We start from the raw sequence: 23,999 nt of genomic DNA, 5'->3' as shown, positions 1-23,999 counted from the left end.
TTCTATCCTTGTCTACTCGTGCTGTGGAGTGTAAACACTGGAAACACACAGAGCCAAGTCGCTGCCATTGAAGTGACAGACACATGATTAATATTGATGTGAAGTGACTGCAGACCCTCACTGATATTTTATTGTTTTATATGCAAAGCCTATAAAATATTACTGACTGCACTTGTCACAAGTCCTGCACTGACAGTATTACTGGTGACAGAGGCTGCCGTCTCTTTCACACTGTGTTCACTGTTTGTTATACTGAAGCATCATGGTTGATTTGACATTAACATACAGATGTTAAACACTTGTGTCATTATGGATGAGGAGACTTTGAGATGTAGCTGTTGTTGTGAGGGCTGCGGGCTCGTCAACGAATAGACTGTGAACACTCCATTGATTCAGTGTCAACACACACAAACACACACCGACGCAGGATCAATGTGGTTGCATCAGTGAATCGATGTCGTGCCCTTGTTAAGAATTAGATCTTGCCTTGACACCATGGCTTTTGTGTGTGTGTGTGTGTGTGTGTGTGTGTGTGTGTGTGTGTGTGTGTGTGTGTGTGTGTGTGTATTTGTGTTTGTGTGTGTGTGTTCAATAACTGATCGGTATTCAAGCAGATGAATGACGGACCCTGATGTCTGAGTCAGATGCTGCAGCTGAAAGTAATTGAAGAAGTATTGAAACACAAGTTTTCGGATGTTGCAGTTTCCTTTGTTTAATTAATTTGTATGTATTTTGTCTTTCCCAGTTTTTGTATTGTTTTATTACGATACTTTGTTTTTTCAGACCAAATCCAGAGACGGGAGAGGTGTGTTGGTGTGGTCGAAATGATTGTTTTAACACAGCAAATCAATTTGTTTTGGCTGCGTGTTCTTGGAGCCTTTTTTGAATCATGATGTTGTTGCTTCTTCTTCTTTCTCCTCTTGTTGTTTAATTTACCTTTTGTTGTTGTTGCTGCTTCATCCTCTTCCTTCCCTTGTCAATGCTGTTGTTGCCTCCTTGTCCTCCTCCTCTTCGTTGTTGTTTCCTGTTCCTTTTGTTGTTGCTCTGTCTTCTTCCTCTCCTTGTCATTGTTGTTTGTACTTTTTCTTCTTCCCCTTCTCATAGTTGGTGTCAATGCTTCTTCTTTCTTCTGTACTTGTTATTGCTTCTTTTTCCTGTTGTTGTTTCTTCTTCCTTTTGTTGTTGTTGTTTGTTCTGCCTTTTGTTGTTGTTGTTGTTGTTGCTTTATCTTCTTCCTTCCCTTGTCATTGTTGTTTGTGCTTCTTCCCCTTCTTGTAGCTATTGTTGTTGCTTCTTTTTCCTGTTGTTGTTGCTTTATATTCTTCCTTTACTTATCAGTGTTGTTGTTGCTTCCTCCTCTTCCTCCTTCCTCCTTCCTTTTGGTTTTGTTGTTGTTGCTGCTTCTTCTTCTTCGTTCCCTTGTCATTGTTGTTTGTGCTTTTTCCCCTTCTTAAAGTTGTTGTTGTCATTGCTTCTTCTTCGCCCTCTTCTCGCTGTTGTTGTTGTTATTTCGGTCTGATGTTGCAATTGAAACCCAACTGAAAGACACATTAAAACACACTGTCTTTTTTGTCTTTTCTAGACTGATGTATTATTTCGATACCTTAATCCAGGGCTATGAAAGGATGTGTTGAAATGCACAGTATGAGTGTTTCTTCCACAGTGAGTGAGTGTTTCAAAGATTATTCTTTGGGTGTTTTGCTTTTATTGACAGTACAGCTAATGACGGGCAGGAAAGGTGGGAGAGAGGGGGGGTTGACATGCACCAAAGGGCAGCAGCTCAGAGTCAAATCCCGGGCTGCTGCAAAGGACTCATGTAAATCATCACTAAAATAAAGTGGCCATTTTTTTTACCTTGCTGCTCCTTCTTTTTTGTTTCTTCGTCTCCTTTTTTGTTGCTTCTTTGTCTTCTGTTTCTTCTTCTTTGTAGTTTCTTACTTCAATAAAACTTGTACAATCTTTCTTGTCACATAGTTACTGAATTTAGATTAAAAACGTTTTAAGATTCAGAGTTTTGATTTATCACATGGTCATGTAAAAATGTGCAGTCAAATACAGGTTGGCATGTTCTTGAGGCTAGGGCCTGACCGATATGGATTTTTTTGGGCCGATGCCGAGGAAAAAAATCGATAACGATATCGGCCGATTAAATTTTTTTTTTTTTTTTTTTTTTTTTTAAAGATTATTTTTTGGGCTTTTTGCCTTTAATTGACAGGCATGCAGGCATGCAGCAAAGGGTTGCAAGCCGGAATCGAACCTGCGACCGCTGCAGCGAAGCATCGCCTCTGTACATGGGGCTCCGGCACTATCTACTACGCTACTGACGCCCCTGGCCGATTAAATTTTTACGTTTTTCAATTTAAACCCCCCCGAAATACCTGCTTTTGATGGCTTAAATATAGTTCAAACACTCGTTACAAAGATATAAATTGAAGGAAGAACATTTTACTATTTTCAAATACTTTTATTATCATCAGAAATTGTGTGAAACAAGCAGCATATGAACAATTTGAACACAAAATAAATCAAAAATATGATGTGCAAAAAGGCAGTAAACCTCTGGGAAATAAAATAATCATGCAAATTCTATATGAATTAAGACATTAGGACATTCACAGTACCAGAGTTCTTCTTATTATTGCTAATTTAACAGAGGTAGGTTATAGTGCAAAACTAACACAAGGACATCATTTGTAAGTAAAACACCATATTCCTTGCATTTTATTAGTGATGAAAATATAAGTGTTAGCATCGGCGTCAATCAGCCAACTTTTGGCCGATTGCTGATTATTCTCTAATGGCTATAATCGGCCGATTAAATTGGCCGGCCGATAAATCAGTCGGGCCCCACTTGAGGCTGTGCCAAAAATGGTGGAGAGCAATACAGGATAAGAATTAGAAAATCAGAGTAAGAAGAAGAATTAGAAAATGTAGCCAAGATGTGTAGCTGAAGCATTGAAAACCAGTAGTGTATACTGGTTGTTGTTGTAGAGAAAGATTTAGGCAACAATGAATATTTTATACACAAGTGCAAACATGCTGTGTGCAGGGCAAACACTTCATAGAGGACCATGTCCTGGTCAAGGCAAAGGTTCGACAGGATGTACTGCCTGATCTTGTTTTATGTTTTTTGTCCAGTTAAATTGAATGTTTTAATTTAATGTACCCAGGACTGGCTGGGAATAATATCAGGTGGATTACCCTTTTGAAATAAATAAAACAAAGGTTTCTTTTTAATATCGACAGCCCCAGTCTTTCCTATATTTCTTATGTTAATGTGTTCAAATACTGTGTGCCCAGTAATTATATATCTGTAAGCATATGAGAGGAAGGTTAAGTCCATTTTGGGAGAAGAGCAACAAATGTAGTTGGTGCTTCCGGTCATGATGGTGCTTATCCAGGCTCAGTCATTATGGCTCTTTTATGCCGATACTGAAGCTCATTGGTTTCATTTCAGTGGACTTAATAGCATATCATCAAACTTGAGTTATGATAGCAGAGTCAGTGGATGGTTGAGTTCTGTGTGGGACACGACCTGAAACAGAAATACTTAAGAAAGATGTGAAATGCAGTGGTCTAGGTTCATGAGCTCATAATCTCTGGAGACATCAGAACGGTGCAAAATCAAGCAGCCATGTCAGGAACGTCACCTTTCTCACGCTCCACCATCTCTCCAAAGCTTCAGGTCTGTGTAGAGAAAAGCTCTGTCTTCCTGTTTTGTGCTCTGAAACAACTCGACAGATTGGGCTGATGGAGAGCCTGAGAGATTGTTTTTTGTTTAGTGCATTTTCCAAATCACAAGAGCCATGACTAGAATTGAATTATTAAGGTCTTAAGCTGTTTGAGGTTCAAGTTTTAGTCGGCAACTGTGACTGTTAAATGGACTGATACGAAAACTGTTGCCAGAGAATTTACTAAGCTACAGCTAATAACCATTAAATCTGTGGGATGGTCACACTGTGAAATTAAACTCTATGCTTTGTCTGATTAATAGGCCCTTAACATGCAGGTTTACTGTATGCTCAACCAAGGACGGTTTATTTAAGAGAAGGAAGCACCATCATTCTTCTTCTTCCTGTTCTTGTTTCTTCTTCCTGTTATCATGGTTGTCTTTGCTTCTTCTCCTCCCTTAATTGTTGTTGTCATTGTCATTTCTTCTCTCTCCTGTTGTTGGTGCTTCTTCTTTCTCTTTTCCTTGTCGTTTTGTTTGCTTTTTCTTCTTCTTTGTCCTCTTGTTGTTGCTTCCTCTTCTTCCTTTTATCGTCATTCTTCTTTTTCATCTTCCTTTTGTCTTTGTTTTTGTTGTCGTTGCTCTTCTTCTTACTCCTGTTGTCATCGATCCTTCTTCCTCCTCTTGTTTTTGTCTTTGTTTCGTCTTCCTCTTGTCATTGTCCTTTTGTCTTCTTCCTGTCATTGTCTTTGCTTCTTCTCCCTCCTCCCTTTGTTGTTGTTGCTGTCATTGCTTCTTCACCCAGCTGTCAGTGCTTCCTTGTCTTTCTCCTCGTCATTGTTTTTTCTCGATCCTCTTGTTGTTGTCTTTGCTTCTTCCTTGTGCCGTCATTGTTGTTGTCAATGTTGTTACTACTCCCTCCTGTTGTCAGTGCTTCTTCTTTCTTTCCTTTGTCGTTTTGGTTGCTCTTTCTTCTTCTTTGTCATCTTGTTGTATATTTCCCTTTTTTGTTGTGTCTTTCCTCTTGTTGTTGTTTCTTCATCCTCTTGTCATTATTGTTGTTGTCTTTGCTCTTCTTCCTACTCCTGTTGTCATCAATCCTTCCTCCCACTTGTCGTTGTTTCTTCTTCCTCGTGTCATTGTCCTGTTTTCGTCCTCCTATCGTTGTCTTTGCTTCTTCTCCCTCCTCCCTTTGTTGTGGTTGTTGTCATTGCTTCTTCCTACTGCTGTCGGTGCTTCCTTTTCTTTCTCCTCTTGTCATTGTTTTTTTTGGATCCTCTTGTTGCTATCTCTGGTTCGTCTTCTCCATCCCTTCATTGTCGTTGTTGTCATGTCGTTACTTCTCTCTCCTGTTGTCGGTGCTTCTTCTTTCTCTTTTCCTTGTCGTTTTGGTTGCTCTTTCTTCTTCTTTGTCCTCTTGTTGTTGCTTCCTCTTCTTCTTCTTCCTTTTATTTCAATTCTTCTTTTTCCTTCTTTTCTGTTATTGGTAGTTCTTCTTTATCTTTTCCTTGTTGTTCTTGTTGCTTTTTCTTCTTCATTGTCTTCTTCTCGTTGTGTCTTTCCCCTTTTTGTTGTTGCTGCTTCTACCACTTCTTCCTTTTCTTCGTCCTTTTGTTGATGTTGTTCCTGCTTCTTCCCCCTTTTATTCGTTTCTCCTTCCTCTTGTCGTTGCTCTTCTTCCTACTCCTATTGTCACTGATTCTTCTCCCCCTTGTTGTTGTTTCCTCTTCCTCTTGTCGTTGTCTTTGTTCCTCCACCTGTTGTCTGCATTTCCTCTTCCTCCTGTTGTCAGTGCTTCTTCTTCTTATGCTTGTCATTGTTTCTTCTTCCTCTTTTCGTTTGCTTCTTCCTTGTACCTTCATTGTTGTTGTTGCCATTGCTTCTTCCTCCTGTTGTTGTCGTTTTTTTCTTCCTCTTGTCATTGTCGTTGTTTCTTCTTCCTGTTATCATGATTGTCTTTGCTTCTTCGCCCTCTCGTCATTGTCGTTGTCATTGTCACTTCTCCCTCCTGTTGTCAGTGATCCTTCTTTGACTTTTCCTTATCGTTGTTGCTTTTTCCTCTTGTCATCTTGTTGTATCTTTCCATTTTTGTTGTGCCTCTTGTTGTTGCTACTTCTGCTTCTTCCTTTTATCTTGAGTCTTCCTCCTCTTCTTCCCCTTGTCGTTTTTGTCTCTTTCTCTTGTTGTTCTCTTTCCCTTTTCATTGGTGCTCGTTAGGCTTGGGCGATTGGACGAATATATCGCCAATCGCCCATCAGCTGAATCCATCACGGTTGGTTTCATTTTTGGGCGATTTTTGTCATTTTATTTTTCTGTCTCCACAGAATTCAACTCGGTACATATAGTCCATAATTACTATGTAGAGCACAATTCAAAGTGTGTGCGTATTGGAACTGGCAGCTTCACACTGATTTCCGACGAGTCTTTCACAAAACACGTCAGTGATGGCGGAGCTGGAAGTTACGGCAGGGGTCCCGTAGCAGCTCGCCCCCCTGTCAATCAATAACAGCGGCTGCACCGGCAATGGGAGTGGCGCGACCTCTCTCTTTTTTAGGATGCTCTTCTATTTTTGTCGCGCTACGCTCCCCTACGCGACCCTCCAGCAGATAAAAACTACATGAAATAGTGTGCTAAACGAGCACAATGTGTTTTTAAATGAATGGCTGTATGTTTCAGTAAAATTTCAATATAATAATTTTGACATTAAAGACCACAGTCAGAGGATAAGGCGCAGGTAAATTTATTCAAACAGAATAAACAGTTGGTCGGTCCACAAAAGTTACACAGTAACAGTAGCCTATGAAAATATAAACGAAGGACATTGAAAAAATAAAGTGCAAAAATCACACAATCATCTAAAATAATAATGTCCACTGCCTTTGCGCTGTCTTTATAATAATGCCGTTGCGGACGTGGCAAAAAAAACTAAAGCCGTTATAGCTGTTCTAAAAGCCTCTCGTAGGCTTATTGCCTGAATAAATAAATAAAAATAATAATAAATATAGGCTAAACGAAGAACAATGGAAAAATAAAGTGCAAAAGTCACATTAAATAATAAAGTCCCATTGCGCTGTCTTTAACTGAAAAACACAGTGTTTTACATGTTTTTGGAGAGGAAAACGAGCATGTTAACCTTATCTGGCTTAAGCAAAGTGCGCATATGGTTAACAATGTTAGCAGCCGTGCTAAACACCCTCTCTGATGGCGTGCTTGTTGCCGGTATGCACAGATATTTCCGTGCCATGTTGGACATGAGTGGGCTCGCAAAGCACGCTGCATTTTTTTGCTGCATTCATGTGGTGTCGGGAGATCCAAGTTGCCGAGTTGTTTTTCTGACACGAGGTGGCATTCATATGAATTATCCCATTCTGAAAGTCATTTTTCGATTCTTTTCGACATCACATGAATGCAACATCCCCCCTCTTTTTTTTTTTTCTCCCCCACACACACACAACTGCTGAATATATCGGCAACCGCCGGTTGATGGGCTGACGGTGGCTGGTTGGAAATTTTTAACATATCGCCCAACCCTTGTGCTTGTTCCTCTCCCGCTAGTTATTTTCCATCTTCCACTTGTCGTTGTTTTTTATTCTTTTCTTATCGTTGCTGTTAGCTTCTTCCTCCTTTTGTCATAGTTGTTGCTTCTTCTGCTTCATCCTCTCGTCTTTTTAATTGTTGTGTCGTCCTTTTCTCCCTCTTGTCCCTCGTGCTTCTTCCTCTTCTCATCGTTGTTGTTGCCTTTTTCTATCTCCCTCTTGTCATTTTTTGTTTCTTCTCTCTCTGTTGTCGTTGCTGTTTTGTCCTTCTCTTGTCATTGTTGTTGTCATTGTTGTTGTCGTTGCAACGGCAACAACAATGACAAGAGGAAGATGTTGTTTGTGTAGCTCTGTTGCTGCTAAATGTTCCACGGTGTATGGTGGGTTTATCAGAGATTCTTTAGCTGAAAACAGCTGTCTGCTGCTGCTGTTGGAAACAAAGTTGATAAGAGCAGTAAGACTGAACAAAGCCATCAACAACATTAAAACACTTAGTAGAGCTGAAGGAAACAGCAGAGTTAGGCTGTAGTTCTCTGCGACTTCTTTCACTTCATCATTTCATCCATCCATACGTAATTGGATCAGAGCAGCTTTAAAATCACGATTTGAGATTTTATCCAAATCCTGCATCCTTGTACCTGCTAAATGAAGAGTGAAGAGCACGGCCTACCAGAGGCTTTTAGTTCCCTCAGCATTGTGCTGAAGTATTTATGACAAACACACTAATGTCCACAGATGATTGAGGTAATTACTTATTCATGCTATGATTAATGAATAGCAGACCTTGAACACAGCGTATCCTGGACATGATGTTTATTGAAGGTGGTGCAATTGAACATTTCCATTAGGACAAACAAAGATTACTGTCGTATTTGCTCGTTCATATGTTCATGTGTTTGTTATAGTCATTGACATCTGTGTGTGTATTTGCATGATTGTGTGCTTTTCCATTTCGTCTGATTCTGTGTGTTTGTTTAATGTTTAATAGTCTTTTGTGCCTGAGCCACTTAGCTAAACCAACATTGCCATAATGATAAGCCTCTCCCTGTCTCGCCTTTTGCCAGCCTTTTGTGTGTGTGTATGTGTGTGTGTGTGTGTATTAATGATCCCCTTGTTAAAGTTTAATGTCTCTGTTCCACTGTTGTCAGGGAGATTTACCACTGAGCCCTATGGGAAATGTCTGCCCCACTGCTCCTCGCCTGATGGCAAACGCACCCCTCACACACACACACACACACACACACACACACACTGGGTTGCACTTGAGCATCTGCATGCACAGGATGCATAAATGGCCGTATAAGTCACGTCACCTCTTGTATATCAGTTTCATTACCGCAAGTGAGTCAATGAAGACGGCAAGTGTCCTCACTCTCTGGAGGGGAAGTGTGTGTCTGTGTGTGTGCGCGCCTGCTGTACTTCACACATGGCTTACTCCAGCACTAGGTCAAGCACACTGTTGTCTCCTCCTTCTTGTGTGTCTCTGTGCTTGAACCTCTCCATCTACAGACGGATGCAGTGTATTTTTCTTACACTGCCAGTTCTCTCTCCTGCATCAGCTCATTGTGACATAGCAGGAACAAAATATTTGGACTTGGACTGTGTGCTAAACGCAGTTTTCAGACCATCATGTCCAAAATCAAAGTAAATAATGTAGTTTAAAGCTCTACATATATTTTTCTGTTTCACAGTTGACGGTATTTTTTAACAGATGATCTCAGAGCTCTTATTAGGGACTGAAACCCAGTATTAACCAGGCCCTGGGGCTAAATTATCAAAGACTGATAAGCTCTGACATTATTGGTTCTTTTATTGGTACTTTATAAGGTTTTGGTGTAATTTATTAACATGCTGAAGCCAGGGGCTGACCTCCAAACAGACACACACAAGACAAAGGCTGAAATCAACAAACATTAATGCAGAATGGCTGCGGGGGAAACAAAAGAAGATAACACGAAAATTATTCGAGTTGACGACTGTTGCTCTCATTACCACCAGTAAGTGCAGTAAACACTAGCAAGTTAAAATCCAATACTTTATTTTTACCTGTGATCACCAAGCATAAACATGTAGACATGCAGAATGTGATATGATTTAATCTGCTCTGTCCGCAGTCTGTCCTCCACCATCACTAACATTATGTGTTGCACAAGGACAGTGCACTAGCTCTGCTAATAGGGGTGGTAGTAGCTCAATCCACAGGGAACTGGGGGTCGTTGGATCAAATCCCCTTACAGACCAAGTATGGGGTGTGGACTGGCAGCTGGAGAGGTGCCAGTTCTCCTCCTGGGCACTGGTGTCCTTGAGCAAGGCACCCAACGCCCTCTCGCTCTGATATCTCCATTTAATACATTTATAGATCCTGTTAGTGTATGCGTGTGTATTTCAGGCTTGTGTGTGTATGACAACAGAGTAAAAAAATTGAATTTCCCCTCTGGGATTAATAAAGTATATCATCATCTTCTTCTAATGGCAAATTGTCACAGATAAGCTCAAATGAAATCAGTAGTCAGAAGTCTTTCTATTGGGTAAATTCTTTTAAACTTGGCTGCTGGCTGAGACAAACAGCCCTCTCGACCAGTGGTATCTGCGGGCAGTGGGAGTGACTGATACTGATCGATAAACTAAATTTCAGGCAGTATTAGGGGCTTTGAGGTTGTAAACAGTACTGTTGTTGCTTTAGAAACAACATTTACTTATATTCAAAATACTCCCGATCTGATTTCATACTTTTATGAATGAATATATTTTCTAAAAAAAAAAAAAATATTTAGGAATAAAAAAGAACCGATAATTTTATTCTTACCCTTGCCTTACCCCGATAACAGAGGAAAACGTCATGAACACATTACCACAGACACATTACTACAGACTGTCAGAGTATACAGATCACCTGTTTACATTTACATTTTGATTAAATGCTTTTTTCTATCATTTATTTCCTGATGTTCAGATTTTCTTAACACAATACTGTCATGCCAGTGTGTACACTGAGTGAACAGAGTGTAATCATTTCTACTGTCATGGCTACACTGTAAGAAATGTAGGCTCATAATTATGTAGGATCAGATTTGTCTGTTCAGTACAAATTAGCGACTATTTATTACTTTTTTTCCATATAGAGTTTGAGAGTTTGAACAACATTGAGCAGGATGTTCATGTAATATAGTAAACAAGCCAAGTTAGCCCTCCAGGCCATCGTGTGCGAACAATGGACCGCATACATGCAACAACATTTATTGCAAACAACAGATATCAAACAAAAGCCAGTGACTGTATTGGTTAAGTTGCTCTGAGCTGTAAAGTCACCACTTCCAAGCAGAGGAGAGAAGATAATGTTATCTTGGAGCCTCACCAATCAAAGCCTCTTTTCCTCAGGGTAGCTGCCTCCATCTTGCCACATCAGACTCACCCTGGGTCTAGTTGCACAGCTGCCTGTACTGGAGAGCAGCATGACAGAGAGGTGCATCTCACTCTGGGAACTACAACGACCTTTTGGCCCTCAACAATGATCTTTTCTGAACCATAACCAATGAGTTTTGTTGCCGAAATCTAACAACCAACCCCTTCTGTGTCAAGATCTGCCGACCACCTGTGTCAAGACACAACACAAAAGGCGGTGCTGGGGTCTCCTGCCCCGTCAAAATACGCAGAGTATGGATAAGATCACATAGAAGCAGGTAAAAAGCTGCATAAAGCCGATGGGAGCTGCAGAGTTTCTGACTGACACCTCACTTCACACATAGTCATTTGATTGTTAACATGAAAAGAAGGATGCATGCGGCTTTAACAAATGAGGACAACTAAGGGCAGCAGCTTGGTGTTTACACAGAGGTGTTAGCACTGTAATTTTGTATCTACAGCAGCGTTACAACATAATAAATGCTGAAAGGAAAGGATGAAGAGATCAAGGTGTTTGAAATGGAAATTTGAATTGATGGAAGCGGGGAATAAACAGTGTGGCATCATGGGTAGGCAGGCTCTGATTAGAGAAGAGATTAAAGCTCATGCATTTTTATTTCCTGGATACCGTACCTCCTAATAGATGCTGCCTCCCTTGTAGACCTTTACAGCTTTATGCCATAGTACTACACACGTACAACACGTGTGTCCATTTACAATACAAACACACACAGACTCGAACAAAGAAGGGCAAATATAACCTGACATACTGTGTACTGAACATTACAGCACAATGACACGTCACAAGCAGCCAGCCCGCATACTTGCCCTCAATAACGGTGTGTGCCACCAGCATGAATAATGGACGATAATGTTGGGCTCCTCACTCTTCAATGAATAATATATATACTGTATATATCCATTTCTGCCTCTGTCTCTTACTCTTTCTTTGTTCGTGTGTTTCTTAGAGATGCCACAGTGGGACAGGAGGGAAGACCCATCTGGTGAAGAGTGAATGAAAAAAAGGACGGAGTAAAGAAAAACACACGGACAAGAGGCAAAGAGGGAGAGAAACAATTCCAAGGAGGGAGGGGACGATGCGCAGAGCTCCATGATAGAGGAGAGACGGAGTTGAGAATTGATAGAAACAGGAAGGGAGAGAAAAACAAAAACACACACAAAGTCCTGGAAGAGACAGACGGGACTGAAAGTGAAAGAGAGGAAGCCGCACAGGACAAAGACGCTCGGAGCTTTGAGGAGGTAGGAAGGGAAAGCGAGGGACTGGTTGAGGGAGGGAAGAAACATCTGGATGGTCTCCACAGCGACGGCCAGCAGGTTACCCCCCCTCCGAAGATGGCCTCCAACTTCAACGACATCGTCAAGCAGGGCTATGTACGCATGCGCAGCCGCAAGCTGGGGGTGAGTGTGTGTTAATTTGTGTGTGTGTTTCCTATTCATTCATGCTTTATCACAGCCATCACAAAAGGAAACATTCAATTAACTATTTCTGAAAATCTATTTTTTAAAAACTCCTTTGATCCGTGTCTACTCCTGCGAGTGATGAAGGCCGTTCATTTGTGATTTGTAATTCTTTGTAGATGAGTGCGAGTCAAAGGCAAACCCTGTTGACATCTGTTGTATTTATATTTGAGCCAATATCCTAAATACAAACTCGTGATATTTCAAAATACTCATACACCACAATATTTCAGGGTATTTTTGCAATAACGTTATTCTTGACCATATGACAACTGAGTAAAAAAAATTCATTATTAATTTAAGAAAATAGAATTGCAACAGAATAAGTGATATAGTTTTAGTTTGCTTCAAATATTCAGTAAAAACAAAATAAAACTGATCTCTCATTTCTTTAGTTTGTGAACAACAGCAGTAACTCAGAGTGAGATTCAGATTCTGTTACAATATTAATAATTTAACCAAATAAAATCCACCACAAATTACACATTTAAACAGCTTCCAAATACAAACAATGTCCCCTGGGATCTATATGTATAAATCAACAGGTGATTTCCTTCTTTTAGTAAAATCCTAAATGACTGAGTTGTGTTTTTTCCACCTGGACCTTTATGCTCTGCCATTTCTCCTCTAATCATCACGCTGTAACCTGTGACAGGCTGTTATGATACCACAACTATCACACAGTCACATATATGGAGTTTTTCACGTAGGTTTACATTACCAAAGGTTTATGACAAAATCACTTGACGACACCGACTCCCGTGTGTGCATAGCGAGAGAGGAGAGGGAGAGACGCTGTGCTGCTGCCAGAGGAGCCGCTGAATGAGTTCCCTCTGAGCAGTAAGTCACTAAAAGAGTCTGAGAAGTCCGGGGCTGCTCATAAAACATTCAGGACGCCACAGTTTATTCCACACTACTGAAGCTGCTCCTCTTTTTGGAACTATTGCGGAGACTGTAATAATTTCGCTTTCAGCCATGCTTCTTGTTGCCGTGGGTAACAGTATGACGTCAATGTGTCAACAAGTGGAAATGTTGCGAGAATCATGATATGAATTTTTCATACGATGTTAAAAATTATACCGGTATTTATCGTGAAGGAGGTGATATGGCACACCCCTGCTGCCAATGTAGAGGCTTTTAAAAATGTTCATCCAAATGACAAAAATCAAGTATTTCCTCACTCACTTCTAGTTGTATATATTCATGCGGGTAGTTTTGTGTTTATTTATCTAGGTTTTGACAAATAAAACCAAAAATATGACTTTGTACTAGGGGTGGGAATCTTTGGGCACCTCACGATTCGATTACGATTACGATTCGGGGGCTGCAATTCGATTATAAAACGATTATTGATGCATCTTTAATTTATGTATATTGATGCACTTTTTCACAACACACATTTCTTTTTGTCTCACTGAATAAGCATTCAACACTTGCCATTTTTAAAAACAGTGCATTTGTAATAAGAAAGAGTTGAATTCATTGCCATTATATTTTATTAAACATATAAATGGAAATGCGTGCAAACTGGAAAGTTACAACATCGTTGTACGGAACCAAAGGTAACAACAGGTATCTTAAATCACAAGATAAAATGCGCAGTTAGAGTAACAAATGATTCGGTGGCGACAGACGTCCACGCATCACATGTAACTGCGTTCCTACCTGCCTTCAACAGTGAGGCCATGACTTCTGTTTTGGTTTGATGGTAGAGTGTCGGTGAAATAGCGTCGGGATGGGATGGTGTATCTGGGCTCCAGTGTATGCAGCAGTCCTCGAAATCCCTGATTTTCCACGACAGAATAAGGACGCAAATCCTTGGCAATAAATGCCGTGATGGCCTTCGTAATTCGCTTCGCCTTTTCCGATGAGGGTGGCAGGTGTCTAATTGCTTCCTCGATTGTTCTCTGGTCGGTAGCGCCACTAGTTGCCACAGCAACAACAGCCTGCCGTCTCCCTGACTCCTCCGTCAGGTGGAATCGAGTTACATGGTTTCTCATGTTTGTTGTGTTGCCAAAGTATTTTATTTTAGCACGACACAGCTTACATATAACGTGGCTCTTGTCCAGTTCGCTTCCGCTGTCAACGTTGTAGAAGCCAAAGTATTTCCACACATCAGCTGTTAAATTAGAAGAAGCTGTTCAGCTCTCACGGTGAGGTGGGTAGCGGTCAGCCATGTTTGCTTTCCTCTGTGCGCGTGTCAGCGTGTCTGCTCCAGGTGCGCATCCTAAAGTGTCCCGGAGATGACACGTACCGCACTTCTTAGTTCTGCATTATTTAGAACCTTCTGTATTACTCTAATTAACAGATTTAAATAATCGAAATTTGGAGGTTTGTGAATCGATTCAGATTCGTCCATGTCCGAATAGCGATGCATCTAAGAATCGGAAATTTCCCCCACCCCTACTTTGTACATTGGTACTCTTGCCAGTACAATCCAGCCAGTCTTTGAAACAAGTAGATTTCTACAGGATGTTTCAGTTGGCTTATGAATACTAAGGTTTTGATATTAAGTTTGTTCCTAGATGACCTTCCAGTGTAGATGCTGTATGACCTCTTGTTGTACAGATTGAAAGTCTCCACTATCTGTTGTGCCTGTGGCTGGGGCTGCATGGGGAATGCTAATTTCACTGAGCATGAGTCACATTCAGACGGCGTAGGCCGTGGAATTCAACTTTGCATGACTCATATTATGGAAACGAACACAAATCAATTTGAGTCAGGTTCTGTTCAACAGCTCACTTCAAATAATGGTCTCCTCTGCTATCGCTGCCTGCACAGCCAAGCGAACGGCGCTGTTTAGCTCTCTGAGGGGACTGATGGCATTCCCATTCCAGCATGAACTCACTGCTTAGGATATTACCAAAATAAAGTTTCTTTTCCTGAAGTTTGAGCTCAGTTAATGGCTTATGGATAGAAAAAATGTGGCCTGTGGGAAATAATGTTCCTGCTTTTTAGTGCCCGACCTACAGTGACCATTCTGTTTATTCTTAAAGTGCTCTGTGTACAAATGTGTCTAAGAGAAAGACTGTGTGTGTTTTTATCCCTGCTTTTACTGGCTGATCCAAACCATGATACAAGAAGGTGTGTGTGTGTGTGTGTGTGTGTGTGTGTACACCGCCACAGTGCATATAAAAACTCACCAACATGCCTTTCAAGATTGACTTGAGTTTTGAAATAGAACCCACGTTAGCCACGTTAGCACTGTTAGCAGCATGGTTCATGGGATGGCAGTGATAGTTGGTCAGTATGCCCATCACTTTGATCCAGAGGGATGTTTAAGCAGCTATTGGATGGATTGCCTTGATGTCGTCTCACGAAAATAACAATAAGCCGTTTACGTCGGCTTATTGTTAAACGGTGCCCAGTGGTGTCAGGGGGAATTGTTGGCGTGACAACAATGAAAGTTAAGACGGTGGAAGTCCGAGTAGGGAAGGCAGGAGGGTCGGCGGATGATTCCAGTAACCACTTCCCGTAAGATTGTAAAGCCAAACCCTGTTCTTTTGTCCTAAACCAAACCATGTGGCAGTACGTAATGACCAGTGTTTGTTATTGAAGGAATAAAATGTCAATTCATGGTGTTTCACCAACGTAGTGTGTTTATTTTGAAAGAGGCTCAAATCTCCGTCCCCCACGGAAATCGGTTAGCGAGCAAGCGACACAGGCAACGCACTTCCTGTCATAGTCACTACATTGAACGCAAGCGACGTGGGCGACACTTGAAATGTAATACATCACTCGCCCAGTAGTGGGTAGCAGAGTCACTGGTACATTCCAGCTAGCTAGCACTGCTATTTTATTAGAGTGCAGGGAACTAGAACTGTCATATAAATTTGGGTGTGCCCGTACAAGTTCGCAAATTTCTCCTCCTCGCCCGCCATATTTCATACCTGCTTCTTCTATGAATAACACAAAGTGGTTGATTTCAAGTATGTCGCTTGCATTATCACCCCCACTGGCAACGCATGGTATTACATGCGTCGTGTATTAAAAAAATGGACAACACAATTTGAGACACAAGCATGCATCATGGCGGTCAGTGTGTCTCGATGTGTCCCAATGTGTTTGCGTCTGTGTGCCTTTGCGTCAACTATGAAACGGCCCTTAGAGTGGACACAGTGTCAGACTGAAGATGGAAACGCAGCATAAGGAGTTGACAGTTTGGTATGATATCAGGCAAGCTGTGTGTGTAATCCTGCGTAATACTATCTTGTCGACATCAGCCTCACTGTTTACTGTACCCTACTGACTTTGGTGATACCCTGACTGTTCATCTTTTAGTGCCACCGTGAGGTTTAAATCAGTGACTTTGTGTTAAATGTCTCCCTAACTATTGGATAGACTGGGTATGTGACATTTGGTAGAAACATGCATGTTCTCCTCAGGGAGGATTGTAAAACGTCCTGACTTTTCATGTAGCACCATCATCAGGTCAGCATTTCAGTTAATGCAGTACTTTGACTTATGACTTAAAAACAAATGACATTCGTTGACTTGCTAACTCTTATTTGTGAGAGTCTGAAAGTTGCTGAAAGAGCTGAAACAAGAAGAGAAATGTCACCTCTGCTTTGAGGCAACGTTGCAGACCACAGCCGGGAGCTTTGTTCTTCATGAAGTCATGGACTGCTTATCCAGCTCTGGGACACACTGCTGTGCTGCATCCCTGCGCTTGTGAGGCCATAGTCCTACTTTCTGAGTTCCCCTGTGTCTCCTCGTACTGTGTGTCCTCAACTGGCCCAGACTTTGGATCAGAAACTGTCTGGCTGTAATGAGAATGATTGTTTTCATTTCTCCATCACGCCATCGAGGGACATGTCAAGGTATAAGAATCTGTCTGCTGTTCTTTATTCGCACATTTTTATCTGCCATTTCAGTTAATCAAACTGGAGCCCATGAAATGTGCTACACACGCAGGCAACATATGAGCATAAAGGTGGTATTGATCAGCCTGACCAGCGTCATTTTAAATAATCCACAAAAAAACTATTATGAACTCATTCAGATCATTTGAGCTGGTTGTAGAATTAACTGGACCAAAGCAAATTTAGCTTTCACATTCTCTCCCTTCCCCTCTTTGGGAATCTTTCCGTGTTTTGTTTTGAACACTAACTGCTCTCGTTTTCTGTCCCGGTCTTATTTTTCCTCTCTTTCTCACACTGTCCTCGTCATTTAATTGCTCTGTGTCTTCTTTTTCTCCCTCTGCGGTTTTCTGCCCAGAGCACTGATTCTTCACATCTCATTCTTCCTTTTCTGCCTCATTATCTGTGTCCTTCCACTGCATTCTTTCTGTGTCATCTTTCTCTCTTTCTCTTTTGGCCTTTTTTCATTTGCTGTCGTAATCCATCTCCTCCCTGTTTTGTTAACAGTCGGCCTATACTTTGTGATGTGTAGTGTGAAGCAGAGATCGTTTGGAGCAGTGGAATGTAGCTGGTGTGCTCTGCATAAAAGCTCATTCCTGATTTTACATTATTAAAACAAGTCAGTGATTCTGTTTTATTTGCTTCACATTAAGTTCAATATTCACTTTCTTTTTCTACCTCTGGTATGGGTTCATACCTGAGGGAAACATCTGGTGCTTTAGTTTCTAAATGCTCCACTGTGTTCACCAGCTAGTCTCTAATAGGGGTGTAAATCACCAGTTTCATCACGATACGATATCACATTGATTCTTTGGCTGCTTACCATCTGCCTGCCACTGTTTGACAGTGACACAGACTTTCAAAATAAAAGGGCATCCTAAAGATGACAATAAAAATCAATGTTTGATGTTTGCATCGATGATACTGGATTGTTGATCATTGCATTGATACATCGTTCCAGATTGATGGATCATTACACCCCTCGTCGCTAATTGTGTCTGTCTACTGTTTGGTGCTGGGTGGGTAGTGTGGTTAGAGGGGCTTTGCCAGGGTTTATCATTGAAAACAGCAGCGGAGGTTGATGCGACTGAACAAAAACAGTAATGGGCAATGAGACCAAAACTATGAGCTGAACAGATGTGCCAAGTCATCAGAGTAAAAAAAGGTGACATAGATGCAAACCTCTGAGGTGGGTCCAGGGCCACGCTCAACTTGATTTAGGGTTGATTTTAGCATGAGGATTTTGGGAAAAACTCACCCTAGAGTTATTAAATCTTACTGCTGAGAAAATAATGTGTGGGGGGACATCAGTTCAGGACAATAATACCCCTTCCACACCAAAATTAGTGCATTTACACAGGTGTTTTAAGCACTGGAAACCTGCTAAAAGTAGGCCATACACTCCTTTCCCATCGGCAGTAGACTAGAGCTGTGTACATAGCTCTGCAGCAGAGGAATATACTTTTCTTTTGTTTGTTTTTTACTTGTTTTTTACTGGTGTGTCATGTTAGACATCACAGACAGGCCCACAACAGGTTAGTAAACAGTAGAAAGCAGCATGAAGGCCAATGAAAATATGACAGTGGTTACTCCCCTTTATTTATCTTTTACTTATTCAGTCTCTTTCAGACTTTTGCTAATTTTGAATGATGTTTTAGCGCTGCTTTGGCAGAGACCAGTGGTATTTTGTGGTGGCACATCATTGCATCTCCCTGATAAAGGGGCTAAAATTAGCACGTTCACCTGGTTGTTTCATTTCCATCATGGCTGATCAGAGCCGGAGCAGATAAATACCCATGACTACTGCAGTCATTTGACCTGGTTGTAAATGCCGATTGTAACCTTTCCCATTACGTACAAAAGCCAGATGTAAGCAGGTGTTAGTGGGTTGTGCAGTGAAAAAGGAGCTTTAAAAAGAAAATCCCAACTGCCTCAATCTGCTTTAAAAGCAGTCCCTCACTCTCCTCTAATTCTTGGAACCAGGTAATGAGCATTTAATTTACATGCCATAATTAAAGTTAAGTAAATTATCACACACGTTGCCACCCTTTTTGCATTTACTGATGCAATTTTGTCATTATGACATTGCCATATAAACAGCCTCATGTGTGCATGTGTTAGCTAAGTGTCTTCACCATAGTCTGATGAGTTAGTCACTTGTTCCAAACAAGTCCAGAGGCAAATTGTTTAATTACATCCTGGTAATAACCATATTATGCTGCGTTTAGCTGGTAGACTGGAAACCAAAAATCATTTTAGTAGGTGAGGAGGGCAGAGAATACTGGCGACAGTAACGAACGACAGCACTGCCGTCCTGAGTTAAATTAATTTTACTTTCTGCCTTCCTCCACAACAGAATATACAACCAGATGTTACGTACCTTCCTCACACAAGAAGAAAACATGGGCAATCTGGACAATTACAAGACATTACTAGAATGATTACACATGGCCACATGTTGTCACGCATGTTTTGTTGTAACATCCTCCTGTTCTGTCGGACTATTTGTTTTCCCTGGCTGTCCAAAAGCTGTGTTTCGTCTGCCATCAACCATCTTTCTGATTCCATTTGAACCCAGCATTAGCCATGTTAATATTTACCTAACATAAAGACAATAGAACTTTCAGGGGCTAACAATCATCTTAAGTTAGTTGGCACTTTGACTGAGAAGCTTAACTTATGTTGCAGAGTCCCAGAGCACTAACATCAGTGAGGTTATACAATAATACCCAACAGTCCATCCACATTGTGATGGTGAGCATTAGCTAAATCAAAACAACTCAACCTTATCTGGCTAATTAACAGTCCAAGGCTTAAATATATAGTTGTATAGGCTAATTAAGGTTACTATTATGCTACTGCAAGAGATTCTTAGCTTAAGATATGCAGGCTCAGGTATGGTGCACAGGTCTTAACTACTCCCAACATTTTATCTTCTTTGATTTATCCATTCTTTAATTCCTTTTTGTGAAATTGAGTGAAGCCTTTCTATGTAAAAGTCCACATTTCTAATGTTACTGATGTTTAAAACACTATAATATTGTCATTTTACTTCATACTTGCACTTACCTCTTGGCAAAATGTAGTAAGTAAAACATGATTTGTCCAAAAATCTTACCTAAATTTGGTTAAAAGGTGTCTTCAATGGGTCTCAAAAGCATTAAATTTAACTCTCTGATACCTGTAGACACCCTGTACATAGTCATTTTATCCATTGTTGATATAAAAATATTTATTAGTGCAGTTTTAAGACGGAGAAAAAGTCTTGCTTTCCTCGCTTTTGTGTCTGAATTGCTGATACGTTCAAGTTCAGGATGGCATCAGTCTTAATGATACTCTGGAGGGTGACCAGTTTCAGTTACTGAGTTAACACAGAGCAGTTGAAAACCCAGGCGAGACACAGGGTAGAGAGGAGGGCATGAGTACAAAGAGAGGTAAAAACAGAGTTATGTGCATCCTTAGGGCAGAGAGGACTTGCACAGCTGAGGTCCTCCTCAAGGCTGAGTAGATACTCTACTGAAGTCATGCTTAATTTATCTCAACAGGAACAACAAAGCCAAAGGAAAAAGCCCCAGACACGCAAAATCCCAGAGCACACTGATTTAAACTAACCTCGCATGCACTGATGTGCCCACAGAGCCCTTATGTTCCTACACAATGTTTCCTGCTTTGGTGTTGCCACAGCCCTCTGAGCATAATGAACTGTTGTATTGATGAGATTGATATTGATCAGCCTCTGGGCGTTGGACGAGGGTTTCAAACCCCCACACCCCCCTTAACCAACCTCCCACTGATTAAGCATGCAGTCAGTGCACTCCGATGGTTAATAGTCTAAAAGCATATGTGGGATGTGTGTGTGTACCATCTGTTCATATGCTCAGCTGTGCCTTATGGGTGCAGGGAAACAAATGCGTGTGTAGTTTTCCCCCCACTTTCTGCATGTAGCAGTAAAATACATTTTTCATCCTTCAAATGCATCCACACACTGAAGTGTTGGACGCACTCCAAACTTGGAGATTAGTAGGCTCAACGCTCCTTACACTGGTGTGTATTTGAATATGGAGAGAGCGGTACTTAATGCGCGATACCAGCGTTCAAGTAGTTCATGGACGTCATTTACAGCAGCGGCAGATTCTGGAGAGACTACAGCACCCTGAATAAAGCAGCTATACTTTATGTTTCCAACGCTTATCTTTAACACCTTTTAGATTTGGCTCCTCTGCAGATATATGTTGTTTGTAAAAACAAACAAACTGTAAATTATTCACATAGATTAATAAAGGACAAAACACCTTCTGTGGTGCCCTTGAGTCCCGGAAGAGTCTCACAGTTGGTATTAAATGTGACGTTGCCTGAGGCCTGAGTAAACTTCGAGACGACACATGCGTAGGTGAGAGCTCAGCTAACACGCAGGATATATCACTTCAGACGCCTGCTCTGATCTCCGCTTATCCTGCACAGATACCTGTAAGACAATAAGATGAGTTTCACAATCGTGCACACCGGAGAGTGTGTCCATTAGAATCCCTTCAGCTGTCTGCAGAAGTACAGAATAAGGGGGGTTGATGTGAAGGCTGCAGAGACATGTGTGGCAGCTTTGGCAGAATTGGCTGGAGACAGTTTTTTTACTGATGTGTCCACAATTTGGATGGGTTATTTTGAAGGTGATATTGGGTTAGCACTAGTTCGTTCCAGTGATGACAGCCTTCAGGGTGTTAATCTTTCTGCTTCAGATCTGATTGACACATCCCTGAATGAGTATTCTCATCAACTGTATGTTCTTGGAATTCAATTTCCACTAATTAGCTCGCTGAAGGAACAAATTTGAGTCTGTATCCCTTCATCAGCCTTATTATCAAGTGTGTACGCTTCTATGGTAGAAAGCAAGAAATGAATCCTTGAAGGTCACCTTAAAGAACAGACAAATTTATGGAAAATTTGACAATTTTGTTGAACAACTGTAGTCTGGCTGTGCACAACCGGCCCAGTAAGAAAATGCAGCAGTTTCTCTGCTTCAGATAAAGCATATGTTTCCAAACATGATGCAGTTGCCAATCCTAGTGGATATGGTGGATAGACGTGTGGTTTATAATATCTGTAACACAGAATAATGATAGGTACTTAACAGTGGCATCAAATTGAGAGTTTTATGGTATATCAATTACACGAAAGAAACGTTTTGCTACTAATTAACCACAATGAGTCAGAACATGAACATCAGTGAAACATAAATATGCCGCTGGCTTCAGCAAGTAGCAGGACACATGCCAGCGATAGCTGTGGCAGGAGGTATTCTTTTTGCGCAATGTCTGCACGTCCATCTTATTCTCATGAATGCGATATCTCAAGAACACCTTGAGGGAAATGGTAAAAATTTACATTTGCTTCTTCCTGCAATTTTCTGTTTTCTAGTATTCGGGGATCAAATTTACTTTGTAGTTTGTGCTTTCTATGACTGCGTTCCTCCGGAAGTATAATCTCTTTCTCTTCTGACCAATACAGTTTTCTTGTCTTCTTTCCTTCTGCTATTTTTTCCACCATCTAACTCTAAGCCAACTTTGTGAGACGGTAACAGGTATCACAAGTGTGAGTCCAAGCAATTAAACAATCTGCATGGAAACTTTTACTGCTGTAAAATCTCTTTCAATGCAGTAAATGAGTGAATGTTTTTCCTACACTAAGGAAACCTTTTAAGGCATTTTGTGCAATTATGTAAGTCCCTCAGCTAAGGAAAAATGAAGCCTTAAGTGTCACACTTAAGTCGACCACACTCTTGAGATGCTCAGTGCTCCACTATGTTCAGCAGCTAGTTGCAATTTATTTTTTATTATTATTATTTTTTTTTGCCAATTCATTTATTTATTTATTAAATAGCTAAACAATGAGCCAGAAGATGCTAAAATACTAAATGCTAAAATAATTACTACAAGCGACACCTTTCAGTTTACACAGTCATTTAAAGAATTTTTAATATAAGAATATTAATAAGTTTGGCTTCAGTAGGCTTAGTGTTAATTATCAAATCAAGACATTTAGAAAATCCAGACTAATATCACTACTTTGGATACTGCACACAAAAACTGGTGTTTGCGTCAGTCTGTGATCTAAAAGAAATAATGAAATTAAAGTACACGATTATCCAGTCTCTCACTCAGCCTGCCACATCCAGGTCTCTATTCAGTCCAAAGAACCTGGAAATGTGTTTTATATGCCTTGAAGGCATCATTATGTAAGCATCCCTCTGGGACTAATAGGTTAGCCTGCACTATCGAGTCTGAGCTCCCTGATCTGGCATTCAGCTTCACCTCTCCTCTCAGCACTGCTCTGGCTGCCGGCGCTTTGACCTCCCTGCTCCTCCACACACAATATCCTCCTCCGCTCCTGCCGAACACGCCGCTGCTGCTGCTTCTCCTCTTCTGGTGATCCTTTTCTCTGTTTTTAGAGACTGTGCCTTTTTATCAAGAGGCAAATTCAGGTCGCTCAGTCTGGACACATGTAGCTTTAGACTTTATTACGGTGCGCTGTAAGAATACAGTTTCATCTTCCTAGTTCAATGTTTGTTCTAAAATATCAGTAAGTTATCAAATAAAAGCTGCTATTCAAATAATTGCAAAGTCTCACATAATAAATATAGAATGATCACTAATTAGGGGCAGTCAAAAAACATTGTTGGGGTCTGTGATACAGAAGATAATTTGGGAAATTCAAAAGACAAGAAAATGTCCAACTTAAATGTGATAAAATATACATATAAAGCCAGATGTCTCTAATATAGGTCTTTTTAATGGTCTGTTTCTCTCTGCACTTCGTCAAAAGAAGGCAAAAAATCGTATTTGCTTGTCTCTCTGTCAGGACGCCACGATATGTCCCAGATGTAGTGTCTATGATACACCAGACAAGATTAAAAAAAGCAATTGTCACACCCAATGCTCATTATTGTTCCCAACAGCCCACTGCTGACGAGTCGGGCTGTTATTGCTCTGATATCATGCTGTCTGATCTTTGAATAAGATTCAGAATCACTTATTTTCCATTAGGACACACTACAGAGAA

General features: G+C 40.8%; 1 protein-coding gene across 3 annotated transcripts in view; it reads left to right on the top strand.

Moving 5' to 3' along the window:
- The window catches only part of dok4 (docking protein 4), a 152,607-nt gene that overhangs the window by 96,493 nt on the left and 32,115 nt on the right, over nt 1-23,999 (top strand). For all 3 annotated transcript variants that reach the window (XM_049561939.1, XM_049561931.1, XM_049561923.1), the window contains one exon: nt 11,577-12,027. In XM_049561939.1, the coding sequence (XP_049417896.1) occupies nt 11,962-12,027 (66 nt within the window). In that variant the 5' untranslated portion in view covers nt 11,577-11,961. The remainder of the gene's footprint in view (nt 1-11,576; nt 12,028-23,999) is intronic.

This window comes from Epinephelus fuscoguttatus, linkage group LG2 (genome assembly GCF_011397635.1).
Source record: "Epinephelus fuscoguttatus linkage group LG2, E.fuscoguttatus.final_Chr_v1".
Lineage (NCBI taxonomy): Eukaryota > Metazoa > Chordata > Actinopteri > Perciformes > Serranidae > Epinephelus > Epinephelus fuscoguttatus.
This window is presented reverse-complemented; position numbering and strand designations above follow the sequence as displayed.